The following is a 13,051-nucleotide window of genomic DNA, read 5'->3' on the forward strand; positions in this document are numbered from 1 at the left end:
AATAAAAAAAGGAAAACTTACCAACTAAAAATACTATATTAAAAAAATATTTATTATTCATAACAGTAAAATTTTTATTTTCACTAAATACTTATAATACATTTTTAATGTATATTTCAGAGAACAATTTATAAAATACCTATAATACAAATTTTATTAATAGATAATATATTTATCACACAATTATATATTTATAATACAATATGTTATAATATTACTATTTATTGCTATAAATAATAATAAATAAAAAATATCATTAAAATTAATAATTATTTATTAAAAAATATTTAGGGAGTTTTTCCATTAAAAAAAAACGCCTAATATCGTCAAAGCATCCGTCGAAGCGGGTCAACCAGCAATCGAGGTACGTAACTCAATAAATAAAGTTTTAGGAGATTTTATTACTGGCATCCATTTTATTGGACTCCATTTTTCTCACGTGACCTCATCTCTCTATCTCTCTCTCTCGTTCTCCGTTTCTCGTCCCCGTCCGTCCGGTAGATTTACTATCTCTTTCTACGTCTGATTTATAGTTATATTGTTGATTTGATCTGACCGGAGAAAATAATATTTGTTAATTTTGCATATATATGTTATTGTGAGATGAGAGATTGTTTTGTTTGTTTGTTTGAATCCTCTTTTTTTGTGGTCTTTCGCTGTTACTGTTTCATAATAATGCGACGTTGTTGTGATTTTTTTTTCCGTTTGCATTTTTGATGTTTCCTTTTAACTTTTTTGAGATCGAGTTTTGAGAACTGCAGTATTCTGGTTACGAATTCTTCTAATAAATTCACATTTGTATTTTTCTTTACCTCAATTGCTAACGCCTGAAATTGTGTTCCTCAGTTTGAGTATTTGTTTGTTTATCACAAAGAGCCGATGAATGGATCAGTATCTGGGAAAAGAAATACATAATTATAAAAGAAAAAGAAAAGTCGATCTTTGAAATGAATGTATCAGTTGATTATTCAAAAGAAGTGCGTTTGTTCTTTTTTTGGAAATCCTAGCCTTTTTGCCTTTTGCTGTTTAATAGAAAAGCTACTCTAGTTCCACATGTCTTTGTTATCTATATCTGCACTTTTTGAGATCGGAAATTTTGAGTTTTTTTTTTTTTTTGGCTTATAGTGTCGTGATGGAAAGGTTCGTTCCAATGAAACTGAGACTGAATACATAACCAGGTCCTTAAACTTGTTTTAGACACTCGATCTAAGTCATGTTTCAGTTGAATACGTCGACTTCTAATAAAGTGTTCCAATTAGACATTTTTAATTCAAATTTTGATTCTTTTTTTTTTTCGTGTGTTCTCATTTGTCTATTAGGTAGTTAAATTAACTACATAAAATAAATCATTTCCTTTAATTATACGTGTTCTCCTCAATAAGCCGTAAAAACTCAGGCATTTTCTACATGAAGTTGATGTATATAATTAAAGAAGATGATACATTTTATATGATTAACTTAACTATCTAATAGACGAATGAAAACAAACACAATTTATTTTTCAAAATTTGAATTGAAAGAGTCTAATTGGGAGATGCTTTATTAGGAGTTGAGGTGTTCAATTGGAATAGGACTTAGTTCGAGTGTCTACATGGAATATTCTGACAAGTTTTAAGGGGCTCACTATGTATTAATCCTTAAAATGAAATTGGTCCCTTTGTTAATACAGTTTCAGTGGCTTCTGTTCATTCATGAGAATTACATGTTTACCTTGACTTTCTACTGTTTGACTTGATACCCTTGTTTATGGTCTGCATTAGTTCTGGTCATGATTACTTCAACTTGCCCCGATTAGTAACTTCTTTATCTTGTAGTGACTAAATGCAGTTTCATCATATTCCGTGCAGTGTAAAAGCAACTTATAGGTCTTCAGGTGAGGAAAGAAAAAAATCGAACTTGTTATATTTTGATAAAATACTACTGCTTGCTATGAATTTTGGATGATAAAAAGATCCCGTCCCAAAAATAGTTGGACACTTCCATTGCCATACATAAATGTATTAATGTATCTGCAACAAGTCTCTTAATGGCTCATATGTACCCGCTACTTGCGACATGACTGTTATATATTCATATGTTGCAAATGAATTTCATGGCATAAGTTGTTTGTGATTGGTTCCAGGAACTGGGCTTGAAAATCTGTTCTCCTTATAGGAAAACAATTTAGAAAGAAATAGAATACATACAAATAGTCTTCTGTATGTTGCCAATGTTTCATATTGACAAAAGAGTGCAGAGAAAATTTAAGTTGCTACAGCCATTTCTCTTTCATATCACAAAGTGGTGGTTACTATTTAAGTCTCATGTTTAAAATTTGTAAATTTTGCTTATGGTTCCTTATGATATGTTCTTTCGCTTTGGATTAACAGAACACTGGTCATGCTTTTGTAATGCTTGCTTTCACATTATCACATATATCACTCTGAAATCTTGTCATTTTCTTGGGAAATTGTTGATCCTTCCCTTTATCTCCTGTTTCTGTCTTTTATTTGATATAGACGTTACTTCACAGAGGAATGTCACACCTTTCTATACTCTTTCTTTTGGGATATTAGGTCGTTCATATTTATTGATCTGAAACATGTAGATGTTGTTCTTTTGGTAATTTTTTATCACTCGGTCTCAATGTGTGCTATTTCAATAAAAGTAAAAATTGATCATGCTTGAACATGCAGATATGGACGTCTCTGGAGGTCAAAGTTTGTATCCTTTCCACCATTGCAAAACTATACACCTGGTTTGTCACTGGTCTTTCCTGCCTTAGCTAAGTGTGCAAATTTGCTGTAAAAATAGTCAAAGAATAATTTTGATCCTTCCTAGTTAAGATTTTTGGTTTTATAACTTGCTTTCTGACAAGGATTTGGACTATATTGACTCTAACTTGTAGGTGAGGCATGCTCAGGGGATTCACAACGTGGAAGGAGAAAAGGACCACAGTGCCTACCTATCTCGACACCTTTTCGATGCACACCTTACTCCTCTTGGATGGCAGCAGGTGATGAGTAGTTCGACATGGCTACGTTTATGTCCAATTGCTGACAGAAACTTTTGCTTGGATAAATTATTATATTTTGATAATGAACTTGTCTGATAGTATTTGTCTTTTATGTTAGCTTATGAATCTTTATCTTAGAAGTGTTATCCATATAGAGCCCAACTGCAACTACCGAATTGATTGTCTTCATGCATAAGGATAATAACAGTCACTTTAACATTTTTCTGCCATTACGGAACTTAGGTTTTGTGGTTTCGAAAATCTCATTTGGTAATGTTTCAGGTAGACAATCTACGGAAACATGTTCACACATCGGGAATTTTTAAGAAGGTGGAACTAGTTATAACTTCTCCTCTATTGAGGTACACACTATGTTTTATATCTTGGTATCGATTATCGGTGACATCTTTGTTTTTCTTCTCATTTGTTATGAAAGTTTCATCTCCTTTTGTGGAGCATGTGCACAATCTTATGCTTTTGAGGTGGCTCTGGTGATGGATTTTTAAAGAAGCACTGAATTTCTTGAATAATCATTCTTTTGTTGATCTTAACATAATGATATCATATGTCTTGAGCTTAGTGAGACCAAAACTGGGTTGTTTGTCGGTGTTAGAGTGGATTAGACTCCACATTGGTTGGGGAATGGACCGATGGTCTGCTTATATGGACTTGGACTATCCTCCCTTCATGAGCTAACTTTTGCGGTTGAGTTAGGTCCAGGTGCCATATCTTTACATGGTATCAGAGCCAAGTCCATCTCTGTTTGGGTTCCCGATCCACGCTCCATGCTCCAGTTGGGCCTGAGCATGAAGGGGTGGGGTGGGGTGTTAGAGTCAGTTAGGGAATGGACTGGTGTTGTGCTAATATGAACTTAGGTAGTTCTCCCTTCATGAGCTAGCTTTAAGTGATCACATTTCTTGTGAGAGGGAGTAGTTGGGGTTATTCAGCATTGTCGAAGGTAGCAGGTTTTTTTTTATTTAAGTGTTCTGCATGCGTGTGACAACTTAGATCATACTTTCCCTATCTATTCTGGATTTGATAGCTGCAATTATCTATTTTGGAACTCCAACTTTGGTGGTCTTGTATTGTAGGTGTATGCAAACAGCCGTTGGAGTTTTTGGTGGAGAAGGTTACACCGATGGAATAGATGTTCCTCCACTCATGGTGACAGATGCAGGAGACAGTAACCATCCAGCAATTTCAAGTTTAAATTGCCCTCCCTTCGTTGCATTGGAGGGTTGTCGTGAACACTTGGTAATGTCATCCTAAAAGCTACCTGACATAAGACTTTCAATCTTCTTTATCCTTTTCCTGTCTCAATATTTGTTTCCTCTATCTTTTGTTTCATGCAGATGAATTAATCTAATTATTTCACGAGTGTTTCCTCCTAAAAGTGACCTCCCTTCCATGATTGTTTTCCTTCTCTGATGTTGATTTAAGTTTGTGTACTTCTTCCTTGTCAAGAACTGATTTATTTTTTGGTCTCTCTCTCTTTTATATTTGCATACACTGTTTGTGATCTTGGATGTAATCTTTTTTCTTCGAGATCTGGAAATTTTGTTTTGGTGCCTATAGATTGCAAACGGGAGTACCATTTATTGGCAGGAAAAGCGTAACTCCTTTGCTTCTATTTTCTTTCTTTAGCATGCCAATTATCTTTAGGAATTAGAGGAGTTTGGGATTTATGCTATTCTTTGGTCTTGACAAAAATCTGATATGTCTAGAGACTAGAAATACCAAATTGTTTAGAAAGCATTTTCTTATAAAAGGCTTCACCAAGAATTAATAAAACTCGTGTTTCTGTTGTGGATTTTGGAAAAATTTATGTAGTTTTGTTGTAGTGTTAATTCATCTGTAATAATGCATATCAATTATGTGAAATAATTTAAAACAACTTGAAGCTTTTGAGCTATCTCTTGCGTGAGAGTCCTCTGTGGTGTCTTGCTAATTGTTAGTGAAAACTAATATTGACTTGGTGCTATCTTTTCTTTTAGGGGTATAGTTCCTTGTAAAGCATCTTGATAAGCTTGGTATCATCGGTTGATAACTTATCTTCTTCTTTTCTTCTGTTCACATCGATGTTTGTGATCCTTTTCATTTGGTATATACTCTAGAACTTTGTTAGCATGCGTAAGTCCCTGATTAAGTAGAACAAGATTGATGAATATTTCATCATACTCAATAACGATGTTAATAGACAGATTGATATGTTAATCATATTTCATAATGTTCATGCTTACCCCTTAGTTTTGTGATGACTAAAGTACAGAAAAGGAATTCCCTGAAGTCTGTCCAGTAAGTAATTGATGCAAAATAAGGGAAAGCCCATTGGGTTCCGTTGCATATACATGGCTTGGCATTTGGAGAGGATGTGGCATGGTCATTCTCTTGAAAGTACTTTGAACAAATAGGTGGCTTGTTTCTCTTATGTTCCACTTAGTCTTCAACCTCTATTCCATTTAGGTTGAACTTTGAATAGAATGTTATACTACTAGGTGGAGAAGTCTTTTAACTACTGGTTTGAAATTTGATTATAGTGCAATAGTTTGTTGGTAAGATGTCAACTAAAGTAGAGAATGATCAAATGTTTTCTTATATGAGTTTGAATTGTTGAAGGGGGAAATCTTTTCCATTTAAGGAAGAGGTCAGCTCTTACGGGAATGGACCAAAAAGCTAAGGCTCAATATTATTGGGATGAAGGGAGGTTATTATAAAAGAATTATAGAAACTCACTTTTCTAATGTTAGGATACAAGAAGTTTATTTGTTTTATGTGTTGCCAAATGCAGGGAGTTCATTGGTGTGATAAGAGGAGAAGCATCAGCGAATACAAGCTGCTGTTTCCTGCAATTGACTTTTCCTTGGCAAGTACTTTAGCTCTATTAAATTGGAAAATACTTAGGCTAGCTTTAGTTTTTTGGTATGATTTGCATGCCGCAACATACTTAAGAGTTCTTTCGTTGATTAAGCTTCACCTTGATTTTCCCAGATTGAATCTGATGATGATGTTCTCTGGGAGCCTGATGTTAGAGAGAAAAATGAAGACGTTGCTATTAGAGGAATGGAGTTCTTGAAGTGGTAAGTGCTGATGTATCAGAAAGAATGCAAAATCGATCTTAATGATCTTCAGATGTTTGTGTCCATGTTTTAGTTTTATGACAAATGTAAGTGAACAAGAAAATGAAGTAAGGGGGTCAGTATGTCCAGTAATTCAACTACCTGAGAGTAATTTCACTAATGCTGTTAACATTCAGTAACATCATGCCTAGGTCAGTATAGAGTTGGAGAGGGTTTTTTGTAATCAGTTATTGATGCTGGTCAAGCTTACTTTGAATTTATTGGTTGCCATAAGTGGTTTATTGTGTTTTCAATTATCACACTGTTTTGATGTTTGTTAGTTTTCCTTTCTTGTAGACTTTGCACTGCTTTTTTATTAATGACCATGCTTTCTTCATTGTTTTCTTCTTCCTCTACTTGTGGTTTGATAGACTTGAGCTGAGGGTCTTTCGGAAATAGTCTCTCTATCTCCACGAGGTAGTGGTAAGGTCTGCATACACTCTACCCTCCTCAGACTCCACTTAGTGGGATTTCACTGGGTATGTTGTTTTTGTTGTTGTTGCTCGCTTCTCTGTTAACTCCTTTCTTTGGCTTCTTGATGTCAGATAGTTTGATAGGTGATGTCAGTATCAATGAGTTTATCTAGAATAGGATAACAATAACTTTCTCTCGAATATGGCTTTAGGAAGATTGATCTACGGGAAGTGTCACTGTTCAATCAAGGTTCCTGAAACAGATTTCAATGTCTTGTTTGCCATCATATTATCCCCCTAACTGATTTATTATGATACCTACAGGTTGTGGACACGGAAAGAGAAGGAGATTGCAATTGTTACACATAGTGGATTATTGACTCATACACTTTCTAAATTTGGTAATGATTGTCATCCAAATGTGAAGAGTGAGATATGTAGGCGGTAAGTTATCAACTCGATGGTGAACCAATATGCTGGAAATTGGTTTGATCACATTCCAACTCCAACTGTTGAACTAACATCAAATAACCCAAATACATGATAGATGCCTGATGGAACTCTAAACTAATATTGCCTATGGATGACAAATATAGGGAAGTACATATAAGAACTGAACTTGTCTTCACGTTTATCTCTCTGGTCTGCCTTATGCATCCAGATATAAAAGGGCCATCTTTCTACTAATTGACGCCTCTGTCTCGCAAGGACATGTAAGTCGTAGAATGTGGTTGTTAATCAATTTTGTCTTATTCTTATTGACTATGGCGGTTATCTTCATGTAGATTAATACGGATCAGCATCATTTCCTCCCACCTGTCCCTTTTCTGCGACTTTCTTTCTTGGATGTTTTAAGAGAAGTAGAATACAAACATGCATATATTTCTTTGGGGTGTTTTGATTTTCGCTGAAATAACTCAAGTCTCATCTGGCTCAATAGAATAGCAAAAAGGTGTGTTTATTTCCTTTGGGATTTTGATTTTCCTTACAATAGCTCAAGCTTCAACCATCATTTCAGATTTTGGTAGGACAGTTAAAATTATGTTTGCAGTTGACCCTCTCCATTTTTGGGCACTGTAAATTGTTTCAGCATTCCCCTTGTGATGAATTATTATTCGGAAAGGTGGTACCCACTTTAATCTTTTGATGTTCTATCTCATTTGCAGATTTCAGAACTGTGAACTTCGGTCCATGGTTATCGTTGACAGAAGGTTTGTGTCTCTAAAACCTGTTGGACAAATCTATCCCCATATTTTTTTGATTGCTGCTGACTTTGCTACTGTGCAGCATGATAGGGTCAGATTCTTCAGCAACTGATTATCCAGGAAAAATTCCAACTGGAGAAGATGCGCCAAGTGACGATACATGTACTAATCCAGATGGATTGCCAAACTGATTTTATTCCAAGCAGTGGCAATTAAAACATGTTCGAGTTTGGGTTACTTTTCCGATTCTTTCAAAGTAATGTATTAGATCATCTCATTTGGAGCACTTTGTGGCTGACTCCGGATTTATCAGATTCTTGAAGAAAGTAGACACAGGCAAATTTAGTTGTCTGAAGGTACAAGCAACTGCTTTGATGCCTTATAATTATCAGCAAGTATTTGTTGTAGTTGTTCACATCACATGTCATACAAATACAATATAAGTTAATACTTTTTCGATTTAATTTAGATGTACCGGGGTTTCAGACTTTCAGGTAGTCATGTTTCAAGCTACCTTCAGGTGGTGGTTTGAGCCCTGTCCTCCTAGTACACTCTTTGCAGTTTTAACCCTTCCTATGGTCACTTTGGTTTGTGAACTTCAGCCGGCAAGAATGTAAACTATTCCTTTATATGTTAGTTAACAATGTGAATTTTGTCAGTCTTTCCAAAGTAATCGTCTAAAATCTCATTCAACTGCTAGTAAATTACAAATTGATACTTTGCTGGTTTGCCTAACTGATATTGTACAACTTCCCACTTCCAGAAGAAACTGAAAGAAAAAACCAGCTGTATAATCACCATTTCCAAATAAGTTTGAACATATCCTAATTGGTAGTGACAAGAAGAGAATTGCTGATTCTAGAGTTCAATTCATCCTTTACTACAGTGACCTAACCACAAACCTTTCCATCTTTAACAAAGCAAGAACTCAAACACTGCATTTGGTCATTTGTCAAGCTTAGCAGAATGATCCTTGAGATTTGAGAGCCTAAGTGAATTTTTCTCATTTGCCTAAAATATGGTAACATATCCTGTACATCTGCAGGTGAAAGGTAGTGCATACTCCATAAGCTTAGTTGAGATGCAGGCAAATTGGCCTAGATATCCGACTAGGTGTACTTGCACAGGGGTGGACCCACCTTATAATGGGTTCATTCGAACTTCATTCGGCGAAAAATTATACTAGTTATACATGTTTAAAATAATTTTTTATGTATATAGTAGATGTCGAACCCTCTTCAGCTAGTTCATATGTCTACTTTTTCAGATTTTAAACTCCCTTACTATAAATTTTGGCTTCGCCATTGTACTTCGAAGAATATGGTCAACCAGACGCCAAAAGTTGCAGTAAAGAGACAATTAATATTTAGGATATTTTGATTAAAAAAAAAACTAAACAAATATTGATGAACTACTTGAAAATATGGAATCAATTACATCGTAGATAAAAGTAATCCCTATGGAGCCCTCTTTGGGAAATCATTTCTTGAAAGCAATAATATCATTGGCTAGTTTTCGTGTCTAATCTTTTGTTGAAGATTTGTCTAGTTACTACTAGCTAGCACACTTGCAAACAAAATAAGTAGCTCAGGAATGCACATCATTTTAATGTTGAAATTTCTCAACATTCGAATTTTATCAACCCCTTTTATAATTTCCTAATCCTGGAACCCTCTCTCTCACACACAAAAAAATAATAATAAAAAATGATCAAGTCAATCACCAGCTCTCGACAATCTCATTGGACATTTGGTGCGTGGGCAAATTTAATTTGGGGGCCATTGGATGAGATGGGCGCCCAAAACTTATTAGAAGACCACTCATCTTATTAACTACGGATGTGTGATTCCTTTATTTTTCAATAAATGTCATTCAGTAGTAATCTGTACTCTTTAAGTTTGTTGCAAATACAATTTTCTGTTGCTTGTTTCTTTGCAAGAAATTAGCTTAATGTGCGACTCTCATTTGACTACGATCGAGATCTGCACCAACAACCTCTTCTTCCAGGCTCACGTCCAAGATTTCGCCGCGACTATCATGCCTTCCTATCCTACTCATCGGGGCTTGGCACTTGCCCGATGACCAGGTATAGGTCGCGTGCTTAAGCATCATCATATTTGCTTGGGAGAGTACTTAATTAATGAAGTACCTTTTGATGTCAATATACTGTATCTTCTAGGCATATACTACACACAAATATAAAAATAAAAAGTTCTTGGGGATTTGATTGATGTGTACGCAATTAGGCAAGGTTTAATTCTTAGTTGTGTTAGTTAAACCAACTCAGCCATATCATAGGTCATGAATCAAATTGACATCATTTGGATCTTTTTGAAAAATATAATATTAAGGTCTGCATATAAACACATTGCAATTGAAGGTAACATTATTTCATCATGTAACGTTGATAAAGACATCATTTTGTACTAATCAATAAATAGAAAACAACGAAATTAATAAGATCTCTGCTTCACTTCAGATCAACTCGTAATACCAATCCATTTTTACATTCAAAATTAAACTTTTGTTCAACACTTAAAATGTACAAACTTCATAACCCGTGATCGGACTCTTTGCTTGTTTTGCAAGTACTGTCAGTTCCCTCATATGGGTAATTAGATTCGGAAGTAGAGTATTAATTGATCATTAGGCTGTCGTATATATATTTAAAAAAGGGAAAAAGCTCAAATATGTCATCTAACTTTGAAAAAAGGTTCATCTATGTCATCCGTTAAAAGTTTGGCTCATTTATGTCATTTTCGTTTGAGAAAAAGACTCATCCATGCCATTATTTGTTAACTGAAATGACATAAATGAACCAAACTTTTAACGAATGACATAGATGAGTCTTTTCTCAAACTTGATGACATATTTGAACCTTTTCTATTTTAAATAATAATTTAATTAATGACGTGACCGAATCATAATTAACCACGTGTATAAAATAATTTTGCAAAATGAAAAATATTTTTAGTTTACAAATAGTGACATGAATGAACCTTTTTTTTAGACAAAAATAATCTGAATAAGCCAAATTTTTAACGAATAGCATAGAACCTTTTCTCAAAATTATGGCATATTTAAACCTTTTCTCTTTTAAGAAAATGAAAGGAAATATGGCAAAAGCAACAGAGCCAGTTTCAATGATGACCTCGAGTATATATGATAATATATAGTTCAAATTGAATCTCGGAGAAATCTTGTTAATATACTTTTTTAAAAAAAAATTAAATTAAAACTTAGCAAAAACTGAATAAATTGGGTTATAATTTGAATTTTAGCCCATTTCAATTCAAATAACTTTTGAGCGAATCAATAACTCGCTTAATAATTAATTTAACTTATTTTAATTTATTCATTTGACACCTCTAATATTATGTTACTAAAGCTTGCATGTAACTGCTTAGATCTTAGATTAATGTTTGGCTAAGCTTTTAAAAAGAAAAAATATGTACTTTAGAGTAGTTATAAAAGTTATTTTCCAGAAATTAAAAATATTTTTAAAAGGTTGATCAAATGAACTATTAGTAAAAAAATATGTACATTAGTCTTTTCCAATTTCCAACTGCTTTAATATTTAAAAAATTGTAACCTAACTCAATTAGCTCATAAAATAAATAAAATAAAAAAGAAAGAAACACCTCCATAATTAGTCTCACAATTGAAACATTTTGATAAGTCACAAAGAGGGCTCCACCATGAAAACGAGAAATTCATTGCACAATGCATCCAATACGGCACCATCATTATCAATTACCAAATTTTCCAAATTATCTAAGTTCCCATTTCAAATAAGTAGTAAACTCGTTTATATTATTAGTCTTAAATTTGAATAAAAGAGAAATTATTGTATGTGAATTGAACATACATCTCTACCTCATAAAACTCAAAATAAGATGACATACATTTTACCTTCCTCAAATTCACTTATAAAATTATACTAAATTAATTATCATTTTTTTTTATCTAAACTCCATTTTCTTTAGTATTATTACAAGGATAAATTATCTTGTTATAAATTCAATCAACAAAAATATATATCCAAAAAGTAAAAGACAAGTGTCCATTATAATTTGTTGCTGCGTCATCATCCTTCACCCACACGGTCTGATCCTATTTGTCCATTACTTTAGTTTTCTTTCTACGAATTTATCTCGACCCAACTAAAATCCACCATAGATTAATTATTTAATTCTTTTTTAGTTGCTTAAAATTTTTCGAAAACTCCAAAAAAAGATGTCCTAAAAGTAACGTTACAAATATGGAATACCTAAGACACTTTGAAATTAGTAATTTTGTGATATTTTACATGAATGAGTCTGAGTGTAGCGTAAGGGTTGTTAAAGTAGAGAACATTGAAAGGAAAAGGAATCGAATCTAATAATGAATATGTTAGTTTGAACAAGATATGTTTTTTTTTTCTGCTTTTAATCCCTTTCCAAAACTTTCAATTGTCGAGATCCAAATTCACAAGTCATGATGACACCTATGTCCCCAACCAATGGGTAAGTCAACCCAAACATTCTTATCAATTCAATAAAATAAATAAAGTAAGGAGATAAGCGATAAGTGGAAAATCCAACACAATAAGTCTGTTATAAGTATGAAATGCGAAAAACTAAAATACCATCTAAGATTTGGTGTCATAAGTACAAGAGCTTCTAAAATAAGATTCAATTAGGAAACTAAAATGATCAGTTTAGACGTAATAAATATCTGGTGGCTATATTAAATAACAGAATAAATGAAAGATAGAGAGAGGTGTGGGCCGTGGAACAGCCAAGCAGCTCACCACAATTTCAAGATAATCTAACCTCGGACTCAAAAAGCTCCACGAGATATGCTCGTATTCAAAATCGAATTTGCACCATAAACGAGTGCAACAAGTGTAGTATGAGTACGAAACCACGTATACCCAGTATGTCTCATTGACCTACAACGAAGAAGTAGTGACAGGAGTATATATAAAATTCATTTTCAAATTTTATATTTCTACATTATACTTATCAATCAAGTCTCACCAAAATAGGGATAATCAAACGTCACAAAATAATTAAAACATAATCAAGTAAAAATGAAGAAGATAATGAGATGCAATGCAAAACCATGAGATGATATGCCTCAAATACCAAGTAACCTCACAACTGTATATACACAATACTTCTCGGAATATACTTCGAGAGTTTGTGACCCATGGGGACTCGCAAGGTCCATATACCGACACGGGCGATCTCCACGTGTTTGTGCGGACGATCTCAATGCACTATCATAAAATTCACCATCCCCAACACGGACGATCTCTACGTGCCCAACTTATAATCA

The 13,051-nt window shown here is 33.8% G+C and overlaps 1 protein-coding gene across 7 annotated transcripts; it reads left to right on the forward strand.

Moving 5' to 3' along the window:
- The first annotated feature begins 402 nt into the window (after nt 1–402).
- LOC129902226 (phosphoglycerate mutase-like protein 1) lies at nt 403–8,398 on the forward strand. Of its 7 annotated transcripts, XR_008770065.1 has the most exons (13): nt 429–497; nt 1,815–1,873; nt 2,676–2,737; nt 2,888–2,995; nt 3,278–3,357; nt 4,087–4,249; nt 5,784–5,858; nt 5,984–6,072; nt 6,849–6,968; nt 7,121–7,237; nt 7,310–7,476; nt 7,691–7,735; nt 7,812–7,904. XR_008770065.1 is itself a non-coding variant. In XM_055977335.1 (11 exons), exons 3-11 carry the CDS (start codon nt 2,678–2,680, stop codon nt 7,918–7,920), a joined length of 849 nt encoding a protein of 282 aa, XP_055833310.1. In that variant the 5' UTR covers nt 420–497; nt 1,848–1,873; nt 2,676–2,677; the 3' UTR covers nt 7,921–8,398. The 7 variants fall into 7 exon arrangements, 6 of the variants coding, with proteins under 6 accessions (XP_055833309.1, XP_055833310.1, XP_055833305.1 ...); XM_055977335.1 differs by lacking the exons at nt 7,121–7,237; nt 7,310–7,476 and having other exon boundaries at nt 420–497; nt 1,848–1,873; nt 7,812–8,398; XM_055977330.1 differs by lacking the exons at nt 7,121–7,237; nt 7,310–7,476 and having other exon boundaries at nt 421–497; nt 7,812–8,398.
- The last annotated feature ends 4,653 nt before the right edge of the window (nt 8,399–13,051 follow it).

Source organism: Solanum dulcamara, chromosome 9 (assembly GCF_947179165.1).
Source record: "Solanum dulcamara chromosome 9, daSolDulc1.2, whole genome shotgun sequence".
NCBI classification, from domain to species: Eukaryota; Viridiplantae; Streptophyta; class Magnoliopsida; order Solanales; family Solanaceae; genus Solanum; species Solanum dulcamara.

Excerpts from the sequence above, each read along its gene's own strand:
- LOC129902226 (XM_055977330.1), top strand. The coding sequence starts at position 1,822 with ATGCAGTTTCATCATATTCCGTGCAGTGTAAAAGCAACTTATAGGTCT. Across the intron at positions 3,358-4,086 it reads ATAACTTCTCCTCTATTGAG|GTGTATGCAAACAGCCGTTG; the intron begins GTACACACTATG and ends CTTGTATTGTAG. Across the intron at positions 6,969-7,690 it reads AAGAGTGAGATATGTAGGCG|ATTTCAGAACTGTGAACTTC; the intron begins GTAAGTTATCAA and ends TCTCATTTGCAG.